The 18652-nt window shown below is 38.3% G+C and overlaps 4 protein-coding genes across 5 annotated transcripts in view; 2 read left to right on the plus strand and 2 right to left on the minus strand.

Annotated features, from left to right (window-relative positions):
- LOC131779140 (acyl-coenzyme A thioesterase THEM4-like) overlaps positions 1 to 455 on the minus strand; it is a 3589-nt gene extending 3134 nt beyond the window's left edge. The window contains exon 1 of the mRNA XM_059095678.2: positions 140 to 455. Within this exon, the coding sequence (XP_058951661.2) occupies positions 140 to 423 (284 nt within the window). The 5' untranslated portion in view covers positions 424 to 455. The remainder of the gene's footprint in view (positions 1 to 139) is intronic.
- Positions 456 to 3108: 2653 nt separating this feature from the next.
- LOC131779124 (myotrophin) lies at positions 3109 to 5560 on the minus strand. The gene has a single exon (XM_059095661.2). It carries the CDS (start codon positions 5253 to 5255, stop codon positions 4746 to 4748), a length of 510 nt encoding a protein of 169 aa, XP_058951644.1. The 5' UTR covers positions 5256 to 5560; the 3' UTR covers positions 3109 to 4745.
- Positions 5561 to 6180: 620 nt separating this feature from the next.
- LOC131779094 (alpha-N-acetylgalactosaminidase) lies at positions 6181 to 18596 on the plus strand. 2 transcript variants are annotated; one of them, XM_059095623.2, is made up of 14 exons: positions 6181 to 6267; positions 13559 to 13628; positions 13852 to 13933; positions 14105 to 14197; positions 14338 to 14374; positions 14481 to 14545; positions 14656 to 14823; positions 15134 to 15193; positions 15423 to 15524; positions 16012 to 16086; positions 16362 to 16426; positions 16840 to 16897; positions 17553 to 17672; positions 18317 to 18596. In XM_059095623.2, exons 2-14 carry the CDS (start codon positions 13567 to 13569, stop codon positions 18530 to 18532), a joined length of 1203 nt encoding a protein of 400 aa, XP_058951606.2. In that variant the 5' UTR covers positions 6181 to 6267; positions 13559 to 13566; the 3' UTR covers positions 18533 to 18596. The 2 variants fall into 2 exon arrangements, with proteins under 2 accessions (XP_058951606.2, XP_058951605.2); XM_059095622.2 differs by lacking the exon at positions 6181 to 6267 and adding an exon at positions 12090 to 12211.
- Positions 8300 to 10436, plus strand: LOC131779095 (uncharacterized). The gene has a single exon (XM_059095626.2). It carries the CDS (start codon positions 8466 to 8468, stop codon positions 9171 to 9173), a length of 708 nt encoding a protein of 235 aa, XP_058951609.1. The 5' UTR covers positions 8300 to 8465; the 3' UTR covers positions 9174 to 10436.
- Positions 18597 to 18652: the final 56 nt, after the last annotated feature.

Raw genomic sequence — 18652 nt, forward strand, 5'->3', positions numbered from 1 at the left:
CTCCTATAGGTTAAAGGATTAAAAGACTCTTAGGCCCTTGGCCCTTGCTTCTTTTGCTTTGTTGAACACATTTCCCCACTTTCTATGGCTTCCATGAAATCACCTCCCCCTCCCTCATAACTGAATGTCGCCCACTTACCCTGGAGGTCCCTGGGTATATGATCCAAACTGAATCACTCCTTTCACCTTCTTTTCATTTTTGCTGAAGAAAAATACATACTCAAAGAATTTCCCTGGATATTCATTGACTAATGCTTTAGTGAAAAGCCTTCTTTCGCCATAATATATGGTGCTCTTGTGTTCAAACCAGTCGCCATTTCCTTGTTCTATTAAATCACTTTTAAGTTTTTTATACAAGTCAAGAGATTCCACAGTCCAAGTTTCATTGAGAGCAGAATAATTGGATGGCTCCATGTCTGCCATTTGACTGCTCTTCTCTACTTTTTCAGTTGTTAATAAATCCTGAATAAAAAAAAAAATATCATCAGAAAGTTAACAACAGAATAATTACCAGGCCAATTCATTAATTCTCAAAAAAAAAAAAGGGGTATCATTAATCAATTAAGACCATCCGATATTCTAAGCTCCACTCTTCCCTCTTCATCTACCCTCAGGTCATTTCTTTGATGAAAAATTGTGTACAAAATCATAATAGGCCAATAATTTGTCGGTGATCATTAAAAGAAATTATGAAAAAAAAGACATGACTTCCGAGCTGTTTAAAAAGAACTAGATCAGAGAACATTAAAAGTTGTATGATATAAAAAGTGCAATTATTACAAGAGTATTGTTGTGCTTGGTTCAGAATTGTAAGTTTTAACAAGCATGAACTGTGTATGGCAAAATCCCTTCATCAAAAATTACATTTCCCCTTATTTCTTTGTTCCTTAATCTTAGTTAAAAAGCATTTCTACACTCAGAAATGAAGCTACAGTTATAATCAATAAAAACCAGAAACCAGAATAGACTAGCCTAGTGGAGGGTCAAAGTCCATGCCATTATTTTTCTCAAACGCTGTAGCTAACTGGGTAAACCAGCACCAGCTAGAATCTTACATAATCCACCAAAATAAAGCACATTTCACAGCCGAATTCCAAAATAACCCTCCTTTAAACTTATTAAGCTATCAATAAAGAGTTTTCAAGGAAGAAACAGTACCTGTGAACACCCTTGATTTACAGTGCTATAGAGTCGACATCCTGAGGACTTCTCAGTGATAGGTAGTGGTTTCACTGTGTGGCCTTTAGTAACCTTCCACAAATGAGGCAATACACCAAAAACACAGTTCAAATATGATGCTTGTGTAACAACCTTTGGGTTCAAATAGGGCAAATTCCTTTTAAAACCCTGGTGAACTTCAACTTTACTAAGAGCATTTGAAACGTTGGGCCTCTGTCGACAGATGAATCGAGACAAAGGGTGAAGTGCCAAGCGGTTTGCATGGCTTGTCATTTCGAGATCAAATAATATACCGAGCACGTCTATAGGACTGAAAGAGAGCTGAAGCCATTTGTGTTAAAAACTACGACAATAAGAATCAAAAGTCTAAACTGAGGAAAATTTAACCTGTGTTACATCAGACGATTGCAAGCAGGTAAGAATGTGTAATTTGAATTATTTCTTAAATTGGAAATTATCAAATTCATATAAACTTGCTTTACTTGATTTGAACTCACTTCTTATCTCAACTAAACTACCCTTTGATTTATTTGTCATCAGTGTACGAAACGGAAAGTCTCCCCCCTCCTTCCCTCACCATATCATGCTGTTTTCTACTGCACTTTAATTGTTACAACTGAACGCCTGAAGCAGGCTAAAGACAGAAGACCAGCAGATCATCAAAAACTTTTCGGGTGTCTCGATTGTTCATGTTTTACTCCTTACAAGAAATTTCCAACTCATTTAGTGAGATTTCTCATTCATTCGTTCTTTGTTTGGGAAAACACAGTAATCAGTTTATTGCGTTCTCTTTATCATTTTTTCCCTCTCTCTGCAATACACAAACAAGTTTGTCCTTTGCGTGACCCACCCACAACCATAATACCTGTATTAGTCTGTCACCAAGTTAGGATAACCAGTAAAAGGTATGTAAATTAATCCACTCGGCACTAATCTTGGATAACGTATCGTCATCGATCCATCTCTCAGCAATTTCTACCCAGGAGAAATGTAGCAAAATGTAAACCCAAGGAAGGCAACAGGTTTTTTTGTCAAGAGCTGTTTTTAATACGTGATTTGAGATCTTGTTTGTACGATGGCTCATGGAGGACATGCCACATTTTTTTTTTCATTGTGCGATAAAATCAAAACATCGCGCGATAAATGAAAATTATCGCGCGATAACTGATAAATTATTGCGCGATAAATGAAAAATCAGAGCGCAATAAATAGAGAATAATACATGGGCGCACGTAGATGTGAAATTTCTGTTCGAGTGTTCAACTCGATAGCTCACAAGTGAACGCAGCGAACGAGTGGGTTAGTTGAGTTGAACACAAAAAGAGAAATTCCATATCTACAAGCAACCATGTATTATTTTGTTTATGATATAAACACAATAGCCCTTTACTGACAAGGAAAGTCGTCTTCAATAATGAATGAAAATAAATGAATCGACAATCCCCGAATAACAATCGTAGAGCACGTTGGCGTTAACTCTTAAGATGGAAAAATATGTTGAATCATGATTACAAAATCAACAATGGTCGTAATTTTCAATTTACCAAATTCTCATTTATTGACTTTGTCCTTACCGACAGAAGAAGTTTTTCAGGCAAACGGCCAAAATCGGCCAGTGGCAAATCCTCCAGTTGTCAATTTTGATTCTCAGCCGAGAGAAATGGTAACACCAAAGCCATTGAATACGTAACTTTCGGTTTTTCTTTTAGTATATTGGTTTTCCTCCCCTTCTTGAGTTTGAACCTCACTGTTTGTCAGCGATACGGAATTTTAAGTGTTTTAGCCGCCGTAATTCGAGAAAGCTCCGACAAACAACTTGTATTGAGAATCGTGAAAACTTTGACGTTCATTTATCAACCTGACCGAGGGGCACCAAAGGCGGGTGACGTGTCAGCTGATTGGCTATATCAACGCACGTGAAAAAATACGATATTTTTTCACTTGTGTTGTTGCAGCTTTTCTCAGGGCCAGAAATCCCTGTATAACACCGCAGTTTATTTGATAAATTACAATATTACTATTGAGTTAAACACTCGACGAGAAATTCTATACCCATGCATTATTCTCTATGTAACATCATGTAACATCGGCTTACTTTGGCCTTGAGCCAACCAGAGGGCGAAGATGCTTATATCCTGTGCAAATTTGTCCTTTTCTGTCAGCAGCAGCGCCCTCACGCATACCGGCCCTGATCGCTTTTTCAGGAAAAACGACGACATAGTAATCGGACTCAGGGGAGTCCAATTTGGTTTGTAACATACGAGTAGTTAACAAAATCACTAATCACGAGTATGATTATAATAATATTAAAAGTCGTGATGATGATAATAATAGTACCATTAAGAATGACGATACACTATCGATATTTAATAATGATAGCCCATATAACCCTTCAGTTTTAGGACTAAAATGCAAATCAAAATACTCAGACAAGAATAATAATACCATAATTATTTAATAAATTATAGTACGCTTTTAGTATAAGGGTTGATATAAAGAGGAAGTGCTTATGAAGCAGCTGCATCTTTGAGATTTCTGAACTAGAGTTACCTAATATTTTCGTATGAAGAGACATCAATACACTGAAAACTAAAAACCGAGAACTCAAAAGCAAAGCGATGCAGATGAAGACCGACCGTTCTTAGAGAACGTTCGTGTGGGTTAAACTGAATTTAGTGAGATGAGTCGCGCAGACTTCTTTCGCGGAGGAAAACGACATCTTTGGTTTTACAGCTCAAGACATTTTATCTAGTTTAATTTTTGATTTTGGATAATTATGTGTCTGCGTTAAACTGATAACAGTTAAAAGTAAATTTCCAACACTGCCCTTCCCACTTCCAACTTTGTGACACGAGTTACGGTATTTTTCCTCATGCTCGTTGTTTACTCACTTTACGTGATGGAATTTTGATAAAGATTTGTTGAAAATTACTAAGGCAGATACTCTTACAAAAAAGTGAGCTTTTTTCGATGTTTGTTATGACGATGGTTTCATGAATTACTGTCAAAACAACGTAAACGTGATCTTGGTCGTGTTTACAAACTATGTTTAGAAGATTTGCAGTAACAACAAGCACAGCATGAAATCATGTTTTGACCACTCGATAATTACTAAACGCGAGTTAAATTTACAGTCAACAAGTTAAAAATGTAATCCAATCCAATTTTTAGCATTTTTTGACATGAAAATAACTCGTACTAATAACAACGGCAAATCTGCGAAATAAACCGATGTATTTTAAGTTTATCCTCTGAACTTGAAAAGAGTCGTTCTTGAAGATGTTACTACATTGTCATACAACGTCAGTCTAGAGAGAAAAATGACCCAATCGCTCTAAGGAGTTGAAGAAAGCTAATATCTATGAAAGACCCCACGTATCATTACAATTCTAAGGCATCGATTCACTTATTTGCTCAGATCAGTCCTGCGAAGACAGTATCCACTACTTAATGAATATCGATGGTATCTAATGATATCTACTAACGGAAATTTCTACACCAAGACATAACCATAGCCGTTTTCTTTTTCAAAGTAGTGCTAAGTTCTTACTTCCTTCCATCTGTCGCTACTCAATAGTCATGGCTCTCTTTCTCCCGTGTGATAAATTCTTGTCTATGAATCCGTCTCGAATGTGGTTGATGTTGGCGCCTTTTTCGATCAGGAAGCTTGCACAGTCAAATTCTCCCTCGTTAACCGCAGCGTCCAAGGGTGAGGAGCCATCTTTATCCCGCACGTCTAGCTGTGCTCCTTTCATGACAAGATATTGGAGGCTTTCAAGGCTTCCCGAGTAGGCAGCACGATGTAACGGGTAAACTCCATCGAGACCCGCCTGGTTGATATCCACGTTCGATCCTTCCACTACGCTTTTCAGTGTGTCCACGTCATTGTGTGTTGCGGCCCATTGCAGCAAAACTTGAGGATCGAGCGACAAACTTCGTTTCCTCCTAACAGACTTTTCGTCAGTTGTTAATGAATCTTTATCTCGTAACATCGCTGTCCTATCCTCGCTTATTTTCCTCGAAATGCTTCTGGAAGTAGAAACTTTAAGTACGCTTTTACACATCAAGGAAGACATCTTGACTTACTAAGAACGTGTCTAAGATTTTTTTTTAACACGGCTAATGCCTTCAAGATTTAAACAATTTTAGTACGCTTAATTGTTTTCCATCTAAAGTTTCATTTCCTGCGGGCAGATTATTGTTATTTCTTCTGTTGTATTAGCGTGGCTTTGCATCTGGGTGATTCCTAGCTGATTTAATTCACGCTTCAACACAACTTTTAGAAGAAAAACATAATTCATAAACAAAACAAGTCCTGGCATTGAAAGAATAAGCCATCTTCTGAATATGCCTTAGATATGTTAGAAGGGGATACTTATCCTTTTCGTCGTCTTTCTTTGAGATTGTCGCCTATCGATATCAAAAACAGTGAAAGGTCAAATAATTCTTAAATATCTGCTCTCTGCCAAAAATAACTGTTAATTTATCAGAAAAAAAGGAAGATCAGTATAGTTTAACCGTAATACGAAAACCATTTAAGGTGAGAGGAGTGCCCCGGCCTCCTCTATGCAAAAAGATTATCCTAAGCTGTTCACAAATTACAAGATATGACTATTTTGGTCCCTTTTAAATGAAAGTGCGTATTAAACGAAAACTCACTAGAAACTGTGCAAATAATCCACAGTTATCTTCAATAAATACGATGAAGAGAGGACGAGAAAAAAACTTTACCAAAACGTGTCGGTAGATACAAAACTAAGCAACTTAAAATTTTAAGGTAAAGGGTTTTTTTTTAAGACTGATTAAGCGAATACGCGGCACCATAATAATTTACTCAAACTTGATGGCGATTAATTGACACAAGTGACGTCCGACTAAGTGCGAGCGTAATCTCCTGCATTCAAAAAATTGAAAAAACAAACAGACAGCAGAAGTAATTCGTCTGTGAGAAAGGACTACAGAATAGAGAGGTTAAATATTGCAAAGGTTAAGCCAGGAGGACAAATAAGCAGTTCGGAGCACAATGAACCCCATTATTAACTCCGTTTTTGAAGTTATCAACACAGTCTGGGAGTCCTACGTACAATCGTAAGTTTCCTTTGATAGATAACATTGAGCGAGAGCTCCATCATAGATAAGTTTCACTATCATGCAAAATCTTGGCCGATGTCCGGAATATCCCTTTAATCGATCATAACCCCCTTCAACGGATCTTATCGGATGAAGCTTAACCGCGACAACTTCAGAGCCGCCACAATATTTTCCTCCTGATACCTGACCACAGCTGACCACATGTTTCTGTTGCGTGTTTTCGCGGTTTTGTAATGTAGAACTGCGGTTTCCAAAATCAACACACCCCACTTTCCTGATCGCTTCCGCCATTAACTCTTCTGTGAAGCTAAGGAATGTAGAATAAGTTCAGTTATCGAGTGCTCGCACGTGCGTTACAAAAAGTTGTTCGGTTCATAGAAATATTTGCCTGATAAAAATTATAATCGAACTGTATGCATTTTGCACATGTTTAAACCTTAAGGCAACTTTCAAGTTTTTTCTTTTGGTGGACCCCCAACTCTTTTGCCTTCACATTTCGATGTCCTAGGAGTTCGGGTCATTTATAATTGCAGATTATCAAATTGCTTCACAATCTTAGATAAAACTGATATTTTGCCGGGTTCTCCTGAGCTTTGTTATGTTCGTGGTCAAAAGGTAGAGATAATCTGCATCAGACAGGTTTTGGGTTCCATTGGAAGATCGAAATCTTCAAGAGCTACGATAGAATGTCGGGGGGGATCTAGGAGTCCTTGATGAAGGGTGGAGAGAGAGGAGTTCAAACGATAATTCAGAAAACACAGAATGCATTTTTTGCAACATAAATTGCGGTGTTTTACAAGGATTTCCACTTGAGAAAAGCCGCAATTGCACACGTGTGATATACTGATAATTTTTTACGGGTGTTTGATAATACCAATCAGATATGGAATTTCTCTTTTTCTGGCCCCGGTTGTTCGAAGATCAGATAACGCTATCCACTGGATAAATCTCTATCTGGGCCCAGTTGTATAGAGGGTAGATAATAACGTTACCCAACGGATAAATCGCTATCCGGTAGATAATAAGTGATAGCAGAACGTATAGCGTTATCCACTGGATAGAGTTTTATCCAATGAATAGCGCTATCCAACCTTCGAACAACTGGGGCCTGGCTAACTCTATCCGATAGATAACGCCATATGTTTTGTTATCACTTATCTGCCGGATAGCGATTTATCCGTTGGGTAGCGTTATCCACCCTCTATACAACTGGGACCTGGTGGATAACTCTACATGTTTTGCTATCATTTCCGCCCTTTATATAACTAGGCCCTGTTCAACTCGAAGAGAAAGTCCATATCTAGCACGTCCATGTATCATTTTCTATTTCCTGGCTCTAGAGCTTAAATAAGCCAAGAAATTAATATTTCAAAATAAGTAAATTTTAAACACTTCAAGTACGAGTTAAGTAGTGATGAGCAATCTTGTCGTTGAACGAATTAAGGATTAAGACCCGTATTGATGAAGCGTCTAGGACCTAGGGATCCGGAATCCCCAGACTCCCCCCCTCCCCCCCTTTAGATTCGCCTTTGGATTTTTGCTCAGCGGCATGAAATATCCACGTCAACGTCATAGGGAAAGAACAAATAGCCTTCAGTCTCCTTAATGACGCAAATTACAAAACAAACCATAACGTGTACTCTCCTTTGTTTGTTAAACTAATATCTCACACGGTTGCGAGCCAATTAAATTGTATATAGCTGACGATAAACGCATCGCACAGTGGAGATCCAAATAAATTGAAAGAGCTCCAAACAATGTGACAGATTTTGAAAGATAATATATATGTTTCGCTCCAAGGCATGACAAAAAAAGCAATTATAACCAGCCATTGAAAACAAAGTCGGAAAGTTTGTTGAAGAAAAAAAAAGGAAATTATTAAGTAATTCTTTAACAAAAATAAATATACAAGAGGTCAACGGATTTGTGAAAGGAAAGGATCTTTTAAGCAGGGCCAGAAAGTTCGCTGACCTGTGAAAGACCGCAGGAATTTTTAAATTAGTCTAAAGTCAACCATGATCAAAGATAGCGAAAGAAAACAAGCTCTTAATTGAATACAACCATGACGTCTTTAAAACCTGATTTATCAACGCAGAATATTGGAATTTTTTAGTCAAGGACTGCCTTTAGGCGTTGGAAGGCGAAACTTGTAAAAACGGGCAAAACTAGAGCAACATTTAACTGCATCCAACGAAATGTGCACAGCCAAAAATTTCATCAAAACAAATCCGCTTACAGGAAATGAAACTCTAGAAGCCAAGACATTATCTACATCAACCCGTGAGGGCTCAAAAGACACGGAGACACCAGATATTCGCGTGCAATCTTGGAAGTCAACAGATGAAAGCAAGAACACACGCGCTGATCTGTACCATCTTGGAATAGAAATGTGTTCTGCCACAAAGACTGCGTTAAAATTTCCAACAAGAAACAGTGTGTTCAGGAGAATCAGCGAAGAGAGAATGGCGGCGCAAAAAGACGATGGAAAACTGAAGCCAGAAGATAAGTCGGCCAGGAGAAGAAAGCAAAGCTTGTCGCTAGATCCACAACTATTACTCCAGTGGGCTGCGACTTACAATGATGTTGATACCTTAAAAAATGTAGTGGAAGGTACGAAAGTCGACCTTAATGCTCCAGGAGTCGATGGGTCGTATGCCTTGCACCGAGCTGCAAGCACAGGGAGCTTTGAATGTCTTCAGTACCTCGTGACAAAAGGTGCGCAGTTAGAAGTTCGCGACAAAGAAGGATCCTCGCCGCTGGATGCCGCGGTTTACGAAGGAGAATTTGACTGCGCGCGCTTTCTAATCGAAAAAGGCGCGAGTATAAGTCACATAAAGGACGGATTTACAGACAGGAATCTGGTTAAGATACGAGGACGAGAGCGAGCCATGACTTTCATGTAGCCGGCACACAACATCATTCATGGTGAAAGTTGCGTTGCAGTTCCAGGGAGAAGTGTTCTTGACATTTTGTACTCGCTTGGATCAGTGAATGAAATCTGCCTCGCCGTTACTAGTTCAAGTTGAACATTGATCAAATAATTGATTACTTGGAAAGTAATCGACATGAAGCTGTATCGAGGAAGAGTTTTCTGAAATCTGAAGTTTTTGTAGTTCGCACATTGAATTTGACTACAGCTGCGTCAATGACATTGGCGCTCTCGAAGACACATGTGAGAACTGTTTGCTCATCATTTTCTCTACTGTTCTGATTACTCGCTCTAAAGTGCTTCAGTTGACTAATATGTCTAAACTGAGTCGAGGATAGCGAGGATAGCGAGGATAGCAAGGATAGCACGATTCACGATTAAACTTGCAAAAAACAGTTTGGATAATTATTTTTTAGAGTTATCCATGGATCATTCGCATGGCACTACAGGTTTCGTTTTGAAGGAACTATCTATCTTTTGGTTGAAAGCGTGAAACAAAAACCTGTGCTTAATGAAAAAATTAAAATTGCGAATGGAAATATAAAAAACTACTTAAGTTGATAACTGTCATTCAGCTGTAAAAGCCACCGGGGTAATAGGGTTTCGAATGTTAAAATTACTATCACGATCGTACTCGCAACTTGAGACCTTACATGTAAGATACAAATGATCGTTATTATAAAAGGTGCGTTAGTTTCTCATAGATTTCGGATATTTGTGACCCTGTGTGACGTTCTGTGATGAGAAAAAGCCTGATTTATGGCATTTTAATTTTCCTGAACTCACTTCGTTGATTCTGATCTTAATTTGTTTGTCTTGTTTGTAATCTCGTTGTCAGTCATCATTCCAACGAGGTTGATTATTAGTGTCAACAGACAGCTACAGAGGGTTTGTTTAGAACTTCCTTATGCTTAAAGAACGGTTATCCGTATTACGAAGCATATTGGAAGCGTATTAATCAAGTTTCTCAGTTTTCACGCGAATCAGCGGCCTAGTATTGACATGAAGACGCTTTTGTCCGCCTACACAATGAAAGAGAAAAAAAGTTCAGACGTACTGGATTTCAACGCTTGACTGAGTCAAATTACCAATTCACCCGCAAGCAAGCGGCTAGTTGCCCGAATTAGCGGCAAGGAGAAGCAATGCATGATATAGTTAGGGACTGTTAAATAGTTGTTATCGAGAGAAATGTTCTATATGACAAATGTGTCAGGTCGAATAAAGCCACAAAGCTGTAGGTCGATGATGCATATTTCACTGATGAATCCAATTAATGAACATGTGTTTCTATTTGTGTTTTGTGTTGTTCTTAAACAGGAACAATAGTCGACCTGTGCCACTTAACCTACATTAAAGCACTTCATATACACATATCTTAATTATAACGGCGCATAATGCCAAGGCCGGCGGAACAGCCTCTTTAAACAAGGAACATATTGGCCATGGAAGACACATCATACAATAGCCCCAACAACTTTTTCGGTCTTAACTCGACCAGTTAGGAGCGGTCATCCTCTCAGACAATAGCTTTACTTTTCTTTTCTTTTTTTTCTATACCAAACTCTTACTTTTATATAGCATTGCCTTATGGCGAATTGAATAGCGCTGGTAGGAATGTACTGGTGAGAGTCACCACCCCCTCCCTGATATAACTAATTGGCGAGTCAGGTTCGTTCTTGCAAACTCTCTTGAAACTAAATCCAATGAAGTGACTAAAAGCGCTCTTCATATTGAAAATAATACTGAACTAAGAACCATGTTGGTCGGTTGAATGTGTGCAGGACGATAGTTTGACAAAAACACCTCTGCATGGAATAGCGACACAACTCAATATATCTGAGCACATAGTTGCCAACTATGCAAACTGTTTCTCAGGGAGAACCATTTTCGTTTCTGTTTGAGAACCAGATTATTAAGAAACCTTATTTTATCGTGCAGAGATATAAATAGATCTTCGCTGACACTAACCTAATGTTGATACTTAAGGATTTCAACAACGCAGAGTATTCCAGTTTTGATCCCTCTCTCTCACATTACAAAAGCGATGAATTGAATATTTTCAGGGCAAAATGGATGCAGTATGTCTTGACGTTATTTTGCAAAATTTCACTTAAAATTTCACAAACAAGCTGTAATACAACCATCTGAACAAATAAGATCTACAGTACTATGCAGTTACAGACCTCCTGCAACTGTGGTGATAGAGAGATATGCATCAGCCAACAGAACATGTATTCATCAGCCAGAAGAACATGTCTTCATGATTGTAAAGATACGACTGATTTAGCTTCTCTGAAACTCCGCCAACGGTTGACAGGATTTCATTAGCGACAAATTAGCTTGAGGGTTTTCTTGGCTAATCAGATGATAGATAATTTAATGAGCAGTTTATTTTCTGGAACCACAACTGACATAAACGATTTTCCCCTGGTTCATTTTCTTTTTGGAAAACCGACTGAATCGAGTCCAGTGACTTCCCAGACGTCTTCCCACAAATCATGAAGATCCACTTCACAATTGATCACCAGTAACCTTAGCAACAAAATCGGACCCGAGGACCCGTAGGTCATGAGCCCGCTGTCACAGTCAGTCGCTATAACAACTAATTTAATCAAATATTGCCATGATCGACTGTAAAAGGCCTGCATGCATTTAAGACAACTAGCTTGATAAAAATGACAAAAACCGGCGTAGTAAATGACACTCAGCGATTCTTGCTCTTTCACCTTAGAAGGTGCGCGAACGAGCAAAAAAAAATAGTAATAATACGAAGAAGCATCAGCCTTTTTATGGAAACACGGGTGAAGTTATTTAATTTACTGGTAATGCTTAGCAATAATTTTGTTCTGAGGTCACGGTGCGTTAGCTCTTAGTAAACAACGCTAGCATTTGTAACAAAACAGCTCTTAAAAGCAATGCCCGCTTTGAGCGAAGCAGTGTTCCTATGTCTATTTTCGACGATTTTACAACAAGTTTACTCGCTGAATAATGGTCTTGCAATAACTCCACCAAGTAAGTAGTTAGTTTTTGTAGCCTGCAACTGCTAAAGAAACTAAATTTCACAAAAAATTATAAACAATTCAATATTTCTCGAGGCAGAATTCAGACCTGGTCATGAATAATTTTTTTCAAATTCTGCCAATCGTTTGCTAAAATTATTGCATTTTACCTCGGTTTCCCAGTCTACGCGACCTTGCTATCATGACCTTGTTTTTCTATGTTTGTAAAATTCGATTCTCCCTTTATTATTTCATTTCATAATTTATTTTACCATTTTACTTGGTGACAATGCGTTCTTTATCCCTGTTTGGTACCTGTTAGACCTGTCGAGAGATCAGTAAATATTGATGGAAGAAAACATGTTTTTCCGTGGTTGACTCACAACAAGATAATAATTTGATCTCAGTAAATGCACATCTCGCGCTACATTTGTTGTTGTAAGCTGATCTTTGGTATTTAAAAAAGACATGATTTATACGGGTAGGCAAAATCTTTTTAGCGACAAAGTGAACCAAAATAAAAGCCGATTGAATAAACTATTTCGAAGCGAATATCGATGGTATTCACCGAGGCGAGAAATGCTAGCGTACGTTTAAAAAATTCGCGATTTAGAAAGATTTTCAGTTAAGCTCATGTTAGATCCTTTGAATTTGCTGATTAGGGTACATAGTTGGAGAGCCGTGAGAACGAACGAAGGTCTAATTTGTCATCACCTAGCAACAACTCATCAACCTTGTCCCTAAGGCACCTCCCCTTTTTGAGGGGGAAGTACCTTAGGTACGAGGTTAAGAAGTGTTATGGAGACCGCTGGCTGAGAATTCGTGTTTTTTACGGGCATGAACCTTTTTTCTCGGTATCAGTCGATTGACACTGAACCTAATGAGAGAAAATATCTTAGTTATCATATGAGATCACAATTTTTTTATGACAAAACGCGGTATCAAAGAATCCTTCCCTTTTCACAGGGAAGGACATTCTTCAACAGGCATACTTGATAGTTCTCCAGTTACACACCAAATTCCAGAGTTCACTGAACTCACCCACGAGTCATTGATCGAGTCAAGAATGCATGATTTTTAGTGCAAGAGCTGAATAGCTTTGATAATTACTTCGTATACTATGAAAATAGTTACTTATGGCGTACTCTTCCATCTTAGCCAGTTTGAATTAACATCACGTTTCTCCGTTGTGTAAGGCATTTGAGTATGCATGGAGCGATCATTGTTAGATGATTTTTCTGACGTCATCTGTGTTCCTGTTGTCCGAAATTGAGATTCAAACGAGAAGAACCTTTAGACTATCTTCTCTTGACACAAAATCAAATTAATATTGAGAAATTTTTGTGTATGTTTATTCCAGTGGGATGGATGTCGTGGGAGAGATTTCGCTGTGTTACAGATTGCGAGAAGGATCCTAAAAACTGCATTAGGTAAAACTCGTGCAACTCAAGATGTTTTGAACAAATGAATCGAGACTATTGAGCACGATAGCTTACATTCACTACTTGAAATGCGCCATAATTCCTATTTACAAAAACCAAAATTAGATCGACTGATTGATTGATTAATTATTATTATTATTATTATTAATTGATTGCTTTATTGACTGATTAATAGACCGATTTATTGATTGATTGATTGATCTGACTGCAGTGAAAGACTTTACATGGAAATGGCAGATGCAATGTACTTTGGTGGTTACAGCAATGTTGGCTATAAATATATCTGCATTGATGTAAGTAATCCACCTGCTAATTAACAATTACCACCCATACTTTAGTTTTCGCTCTTGACTCTATCGATTTATCTTTTGCACCTAATGCTTGATTTTTCAGATTTTAGGTTTTCTTTATAACCTTAATTTCCATTTCTTTGTGCTCTCTTCAATTACTTTCTGTTCGCCTAGGACTGCTGGACAGATATGAATCGAACTAAAGACGGTCGGCTGCAAGCGGATCCAAAACGTTTCCCAAACGGAATTAAAAAGCTGGCAGATTACGTATGTAGAGCAATATGTTTTACGTCATCTCACTTGTCTCTGATTCTTCTGATTTCATGATATATTCATTGGAGTTGTTGTCGAAGAAGGTCATTCCTCCTCGAGGCTTATGCAGATTTACACTTTGATGATATTTTCAGGTTCATGCAAGGGGACTTAAGTTAGGAATCTATGCAGGTACCGGCCTTGGTCCTTTATAATTCACTTATCTTGAAACTTCCTGTTTTTCCGGACTTGTCGTCAGATCAGTCTGTAACCTTCTGATTTCTTTGAATGATTTCAGATTATGGAACCAAGACATGCGCAGGCTACCCAGGGAGTATTCATCATATAAAGAAAGATGCACAGGTTTCTGCATCAGTTGAAAAGATCGCACTCTAAAATTCACTCTTTTTTTTTTTCTCGTTCACAGTGGGCAAATAATTTTATTGTCACTCTAAGTTGGTATTTCTTTTCAGACATTTGCAGATTGGGGAGTAGATTACCTCAAGTTAGATGGTTGTTATGCAAACCCCAAAGAGATGGACAAAGGATACCCAAAGTTTGCCAAGGCACTGAATAAGACAGGCCGCCCCATAGTGTTTTCATGTAGTTGGCCTGCTTACCAAGTCTTCATGGGCATGAAAGTGTGTATAACATTGTTTCTAACGATGCAAGTTTTGTTTAAAAAGTGGTTTGCACCAACCTAAGGTCGTTAGCTCGTCTTCGTTTTGATTTTGTTTTTGTAAAGCGTGCATGGGGGCTGAAAGTTTTACGGGTTTGATCATGGTGAAAGCCAAAAAAAGGGATGCAAAATCGAAAAAAGGCTCATGATAACTTTCCTTTCATTAATCATCTCTAATGCTACATCACAGCCAATGTGATAATGTTATTCGGGTGCTGGGCTGTGGCGTAAGATCAAAACTTGAAATGCGTGTTTTGTAAATTAATTTTTAGCCCAACTACAAGAAGATCGCGAAACACTGCAATCTATGGAGAAATTATGGTGATATACAGGTAAATGTAAAATTAATAACGCGTATTACCGCCATGATTCACTTTTCTATGCGATTTGGGGGGACAAGGGTTAATATACATGTTGGATTTCTCCTTCCTTACTGTAGGATATATCGAATTAGACATATTTCGAATTTAAAACTTTATAGGCTGAATTTTAATCTTAGATCTTCAAATCATGGTTACTGATGTCACAGGGCACTTAAAATTATCGGCTTTTAAATTGCAGGATTCATTTCAGAGTTTGGTAGACATTTTCAGTTGGTATGGAGACAACCAAGATGACATGATACCTGTGGCAGGCAGTGGAAACTGGAACGACCCTGATATGGTCAGTGGACTCTCACTGAAATGCATGCGCACTCGGTGTGTCTCCCTGTACCATCAATCCTCTCTCCAGACTTCTCTCTTTGATCCACGCGACATCAGCAGATTTATATCTTTATTTTGCAAGTTCAGCTATAAGAAAATTGCAAAAGAGACACGACTTTAAATCGACATAGAAATGGTTCACTTTTTCATATTTGCCCTTTACTTTTCTACATTTTCTATATTTTGACCGTACCGCAATCCATGTGCCTGAAAATCTAACCATTCTGTTGTTATAAAACAAATTGTTTTGACTTTTCTTTTGTGAATGGTGTAATGATCAGTTTATTCTCCATGAAACGAGATCCAGATTCTGCCAAACCCAACCCATACCATACTCTGGCACGAGAAAACATGAGCTTTTCATCAGTAAGTTAATTTAGAGCATAAGAACTATCGTGTTTCTTGTTTAACCTGCATGAGTGACATGTTCCGGTTCTCTCTTTCAGCTGATTATCGGAAACTTTGGTCTCAGTTATGAACAGTCAAAGCTACAGTTTGCTCTTTGGGCCATATTGGCATCTGTGAGTATCCCCAGTGACGGTAGGCAGCCCTTGATTTCAGTCCTTAGAGTATAAAAATAATAGCTAAAAAAATCAATTAAAAAAGTCTATCGCAGATTTGTTCAAATAAAAAGCAAGTAAATTCTTCAAGTCGCGTTTCTCTACCATATAGAGGTTCATAGATTAACTCTATAACCAGATAATTGTCAGACCCCCCCGGAAAATTTTTTCAACTGAGTCTCTTCTACAGCAATTCATGTTGACAAATCAATTCTTTACACGATTTTCGTCATCAGCCCTTGCTTATGTCCAACGACTTGCGTGACATTGATGCCAGATCCAGAGGAATTCTTCAGAACACGTAAGTCACGTGCACTGTCACTGTAACTGGCACTACAAAACTCAGCATTTCATTGTTTTAACAAATTAAGCTCTCTGCGTTGTAACATCTAAGCCATGGTATCATTTTTGTTACTTCTCAAAGGCTAACACGCCCACGAGTCAACGAAAACGATGTAGACCTGTTTTATTGCTTCCAGAAATATCCTTGTGCTTTCCTAGTAAAGTTCTTCTTTGTTGCTGCGGAGGGGAATATCTCATTATGAATCGGCGACTGGTCACTTGAGTTAGAAAAGAATGGAGACAGAACGGAATGCAGACAGAGCCAGGAATCCGCCAATAAACTAAACAACAAAAAATTTACCACACATTCCAATAAACCCATTTTTTACTCCTAATGCAATTAGGCCCAAATTTGATATATATATTTTATAGAGAAATAATCGCTGTAAACCAAGACAAGCTCGGAAAACAAGGCAAGCGAGTGGTTCAGGTAAAGCGAGATTCAATATTACCAGTAATTTTTAAGCAGAAAGTTGCCTACGTCTGGACGAGTCGTTTTCAAGCGTCTATGACCTCAAAACATACAGAATTACAATGTCTTTCTTCTTCACTGGAAAGATGCCTTTAACACAATTGCTTGAAATGCTAAGCTGCTATGATCAATTGGAACAATGGTTTTGATAATCTTTTTGGAAGAGCATGGGACAAACGAAAAATTCTGGGTCACCCACGAGGATTCAAACCTTGGGAACTTCCTATACCGCCGTCGGATCGGTACATTCTCATTAAGCTAAAGGCTGTTTATCGGGTTTATAAGCCACAAGCGTTAATCTTGCATACTGCCAGATTCTAGCAGCAATATCAAAAGCTGCTGATCACTAAGCTCAAAGTTTGCTATCCTTCTAATAGTTAAACTTTTAACTTCCATGAGTGACCAAGACAGGATTTCTTCTTACAAAAAAATGTCAAGCAGACGACTAATGAGAATAAAAACTAACACTAATTAGGAGATTATTAGTTGATCCTATACCAAATTCTCGAAACTAACAGCACAAGAATATGGTAGACAGTGAGGAGAATTGCTTGTGAGATCCAGGGAGTTAAAGGGTTGACTGATCGTAGTAGCTTCACTTTCCTTCCGATAGAACAAAAAATCGTTTACGGAGGTATGGGTACGACCCTTGTCAGACTGCGGAAGTGTAGCTGTGGTCCTTCTTAGCCTGAGATCAGATCTACCGTCTGATGTGGAAGCCTCGTTCTCTGACGTAAGAATCCATCCTCTATCCTCTTCTGAAGCTTATTGCCAGGAAATACCAAATTTAGCTTTGATCACCTTACAAACCCTGCACAATCCCTTCGATGATGTTTCCCAAGTGTATGTGATACGTGCCTTCTCTTTGGGTAAAAATATGCCGAGTGTGTATCCTTTTTATGGAGAAAGTACTTTCAAGAATTTGCCGCCTTTTTGATCATAGCTTATTTTCACCAATACTAAATTTAGATCTTCACTCTCGCTGTACACTCCCACCTAAAATAATGTAATATTTTCCGACCTATTACGAAACGAATTCCCCCCTAACAATAAGCCCTCGTGGGTGTATCAGGATATCCTGCACCCTTATTTATTTAATCTACTTCTGTATTTATCTTTATGATTTTTATTTTATCTTTATCTTTATAGTGGGTCGAAACAAAGATTGTTGATTAGTGGGGTATCAGGATACAGGACGACCATTCCGTAGGGAACATCCCCTACCGTGACCAAATCGATATCCCGACAAAAAATATGTTCACTAACTCAATCCTCTCGTGAACTAGGGTGCTTAGAAAAAATCCTGGGGTACGTCCTCCCACGTTCCCAACCCCAGTCATCACACGTGCTAAGCCAACTGTTTCTATTCAAACGCAGGTCGGAATTTCAACAAAAAGTGCTTGTGCACGTGACCTGTTTGCTCATCAGCAGCTAGGAATGTACAACGAATCATTCACAGCCAGAGTGAACCCTAGTGGGGTGGCCATGGTGAGACTGACGCCAATCTGCGAAAAGAAAAGAAAATCACTCAAAAAGAAAAGAGGAAAAGGAAAAGAAAGTCATAAAAGGAGTTGCTGCATAATCAGTTGTTGATATAATTTACTATCACGAATCTCTTGATTTCAGTTTCCTGATTCATTTTATTATTGCAACGAATAAAGTGCTATGAAAAAATCCGTTTGAAATGTTTTCTTACCTTACATCACTTTTTTT

This window comes from Pocillopora verrucosa, chromosome 4 (assembly GCF_036669915.1).
Source record: "Pocillopora verrucosa isolate sample1 chromosome 4, ASM3666991v2, whole genome shotgun sequence".
NCBI lineage: Eukaryota > Metazoa > Cnidaria > Anthozoa > Scleractinia > Pocilloporidae > Pocillopora > Pocillopora verrucosa.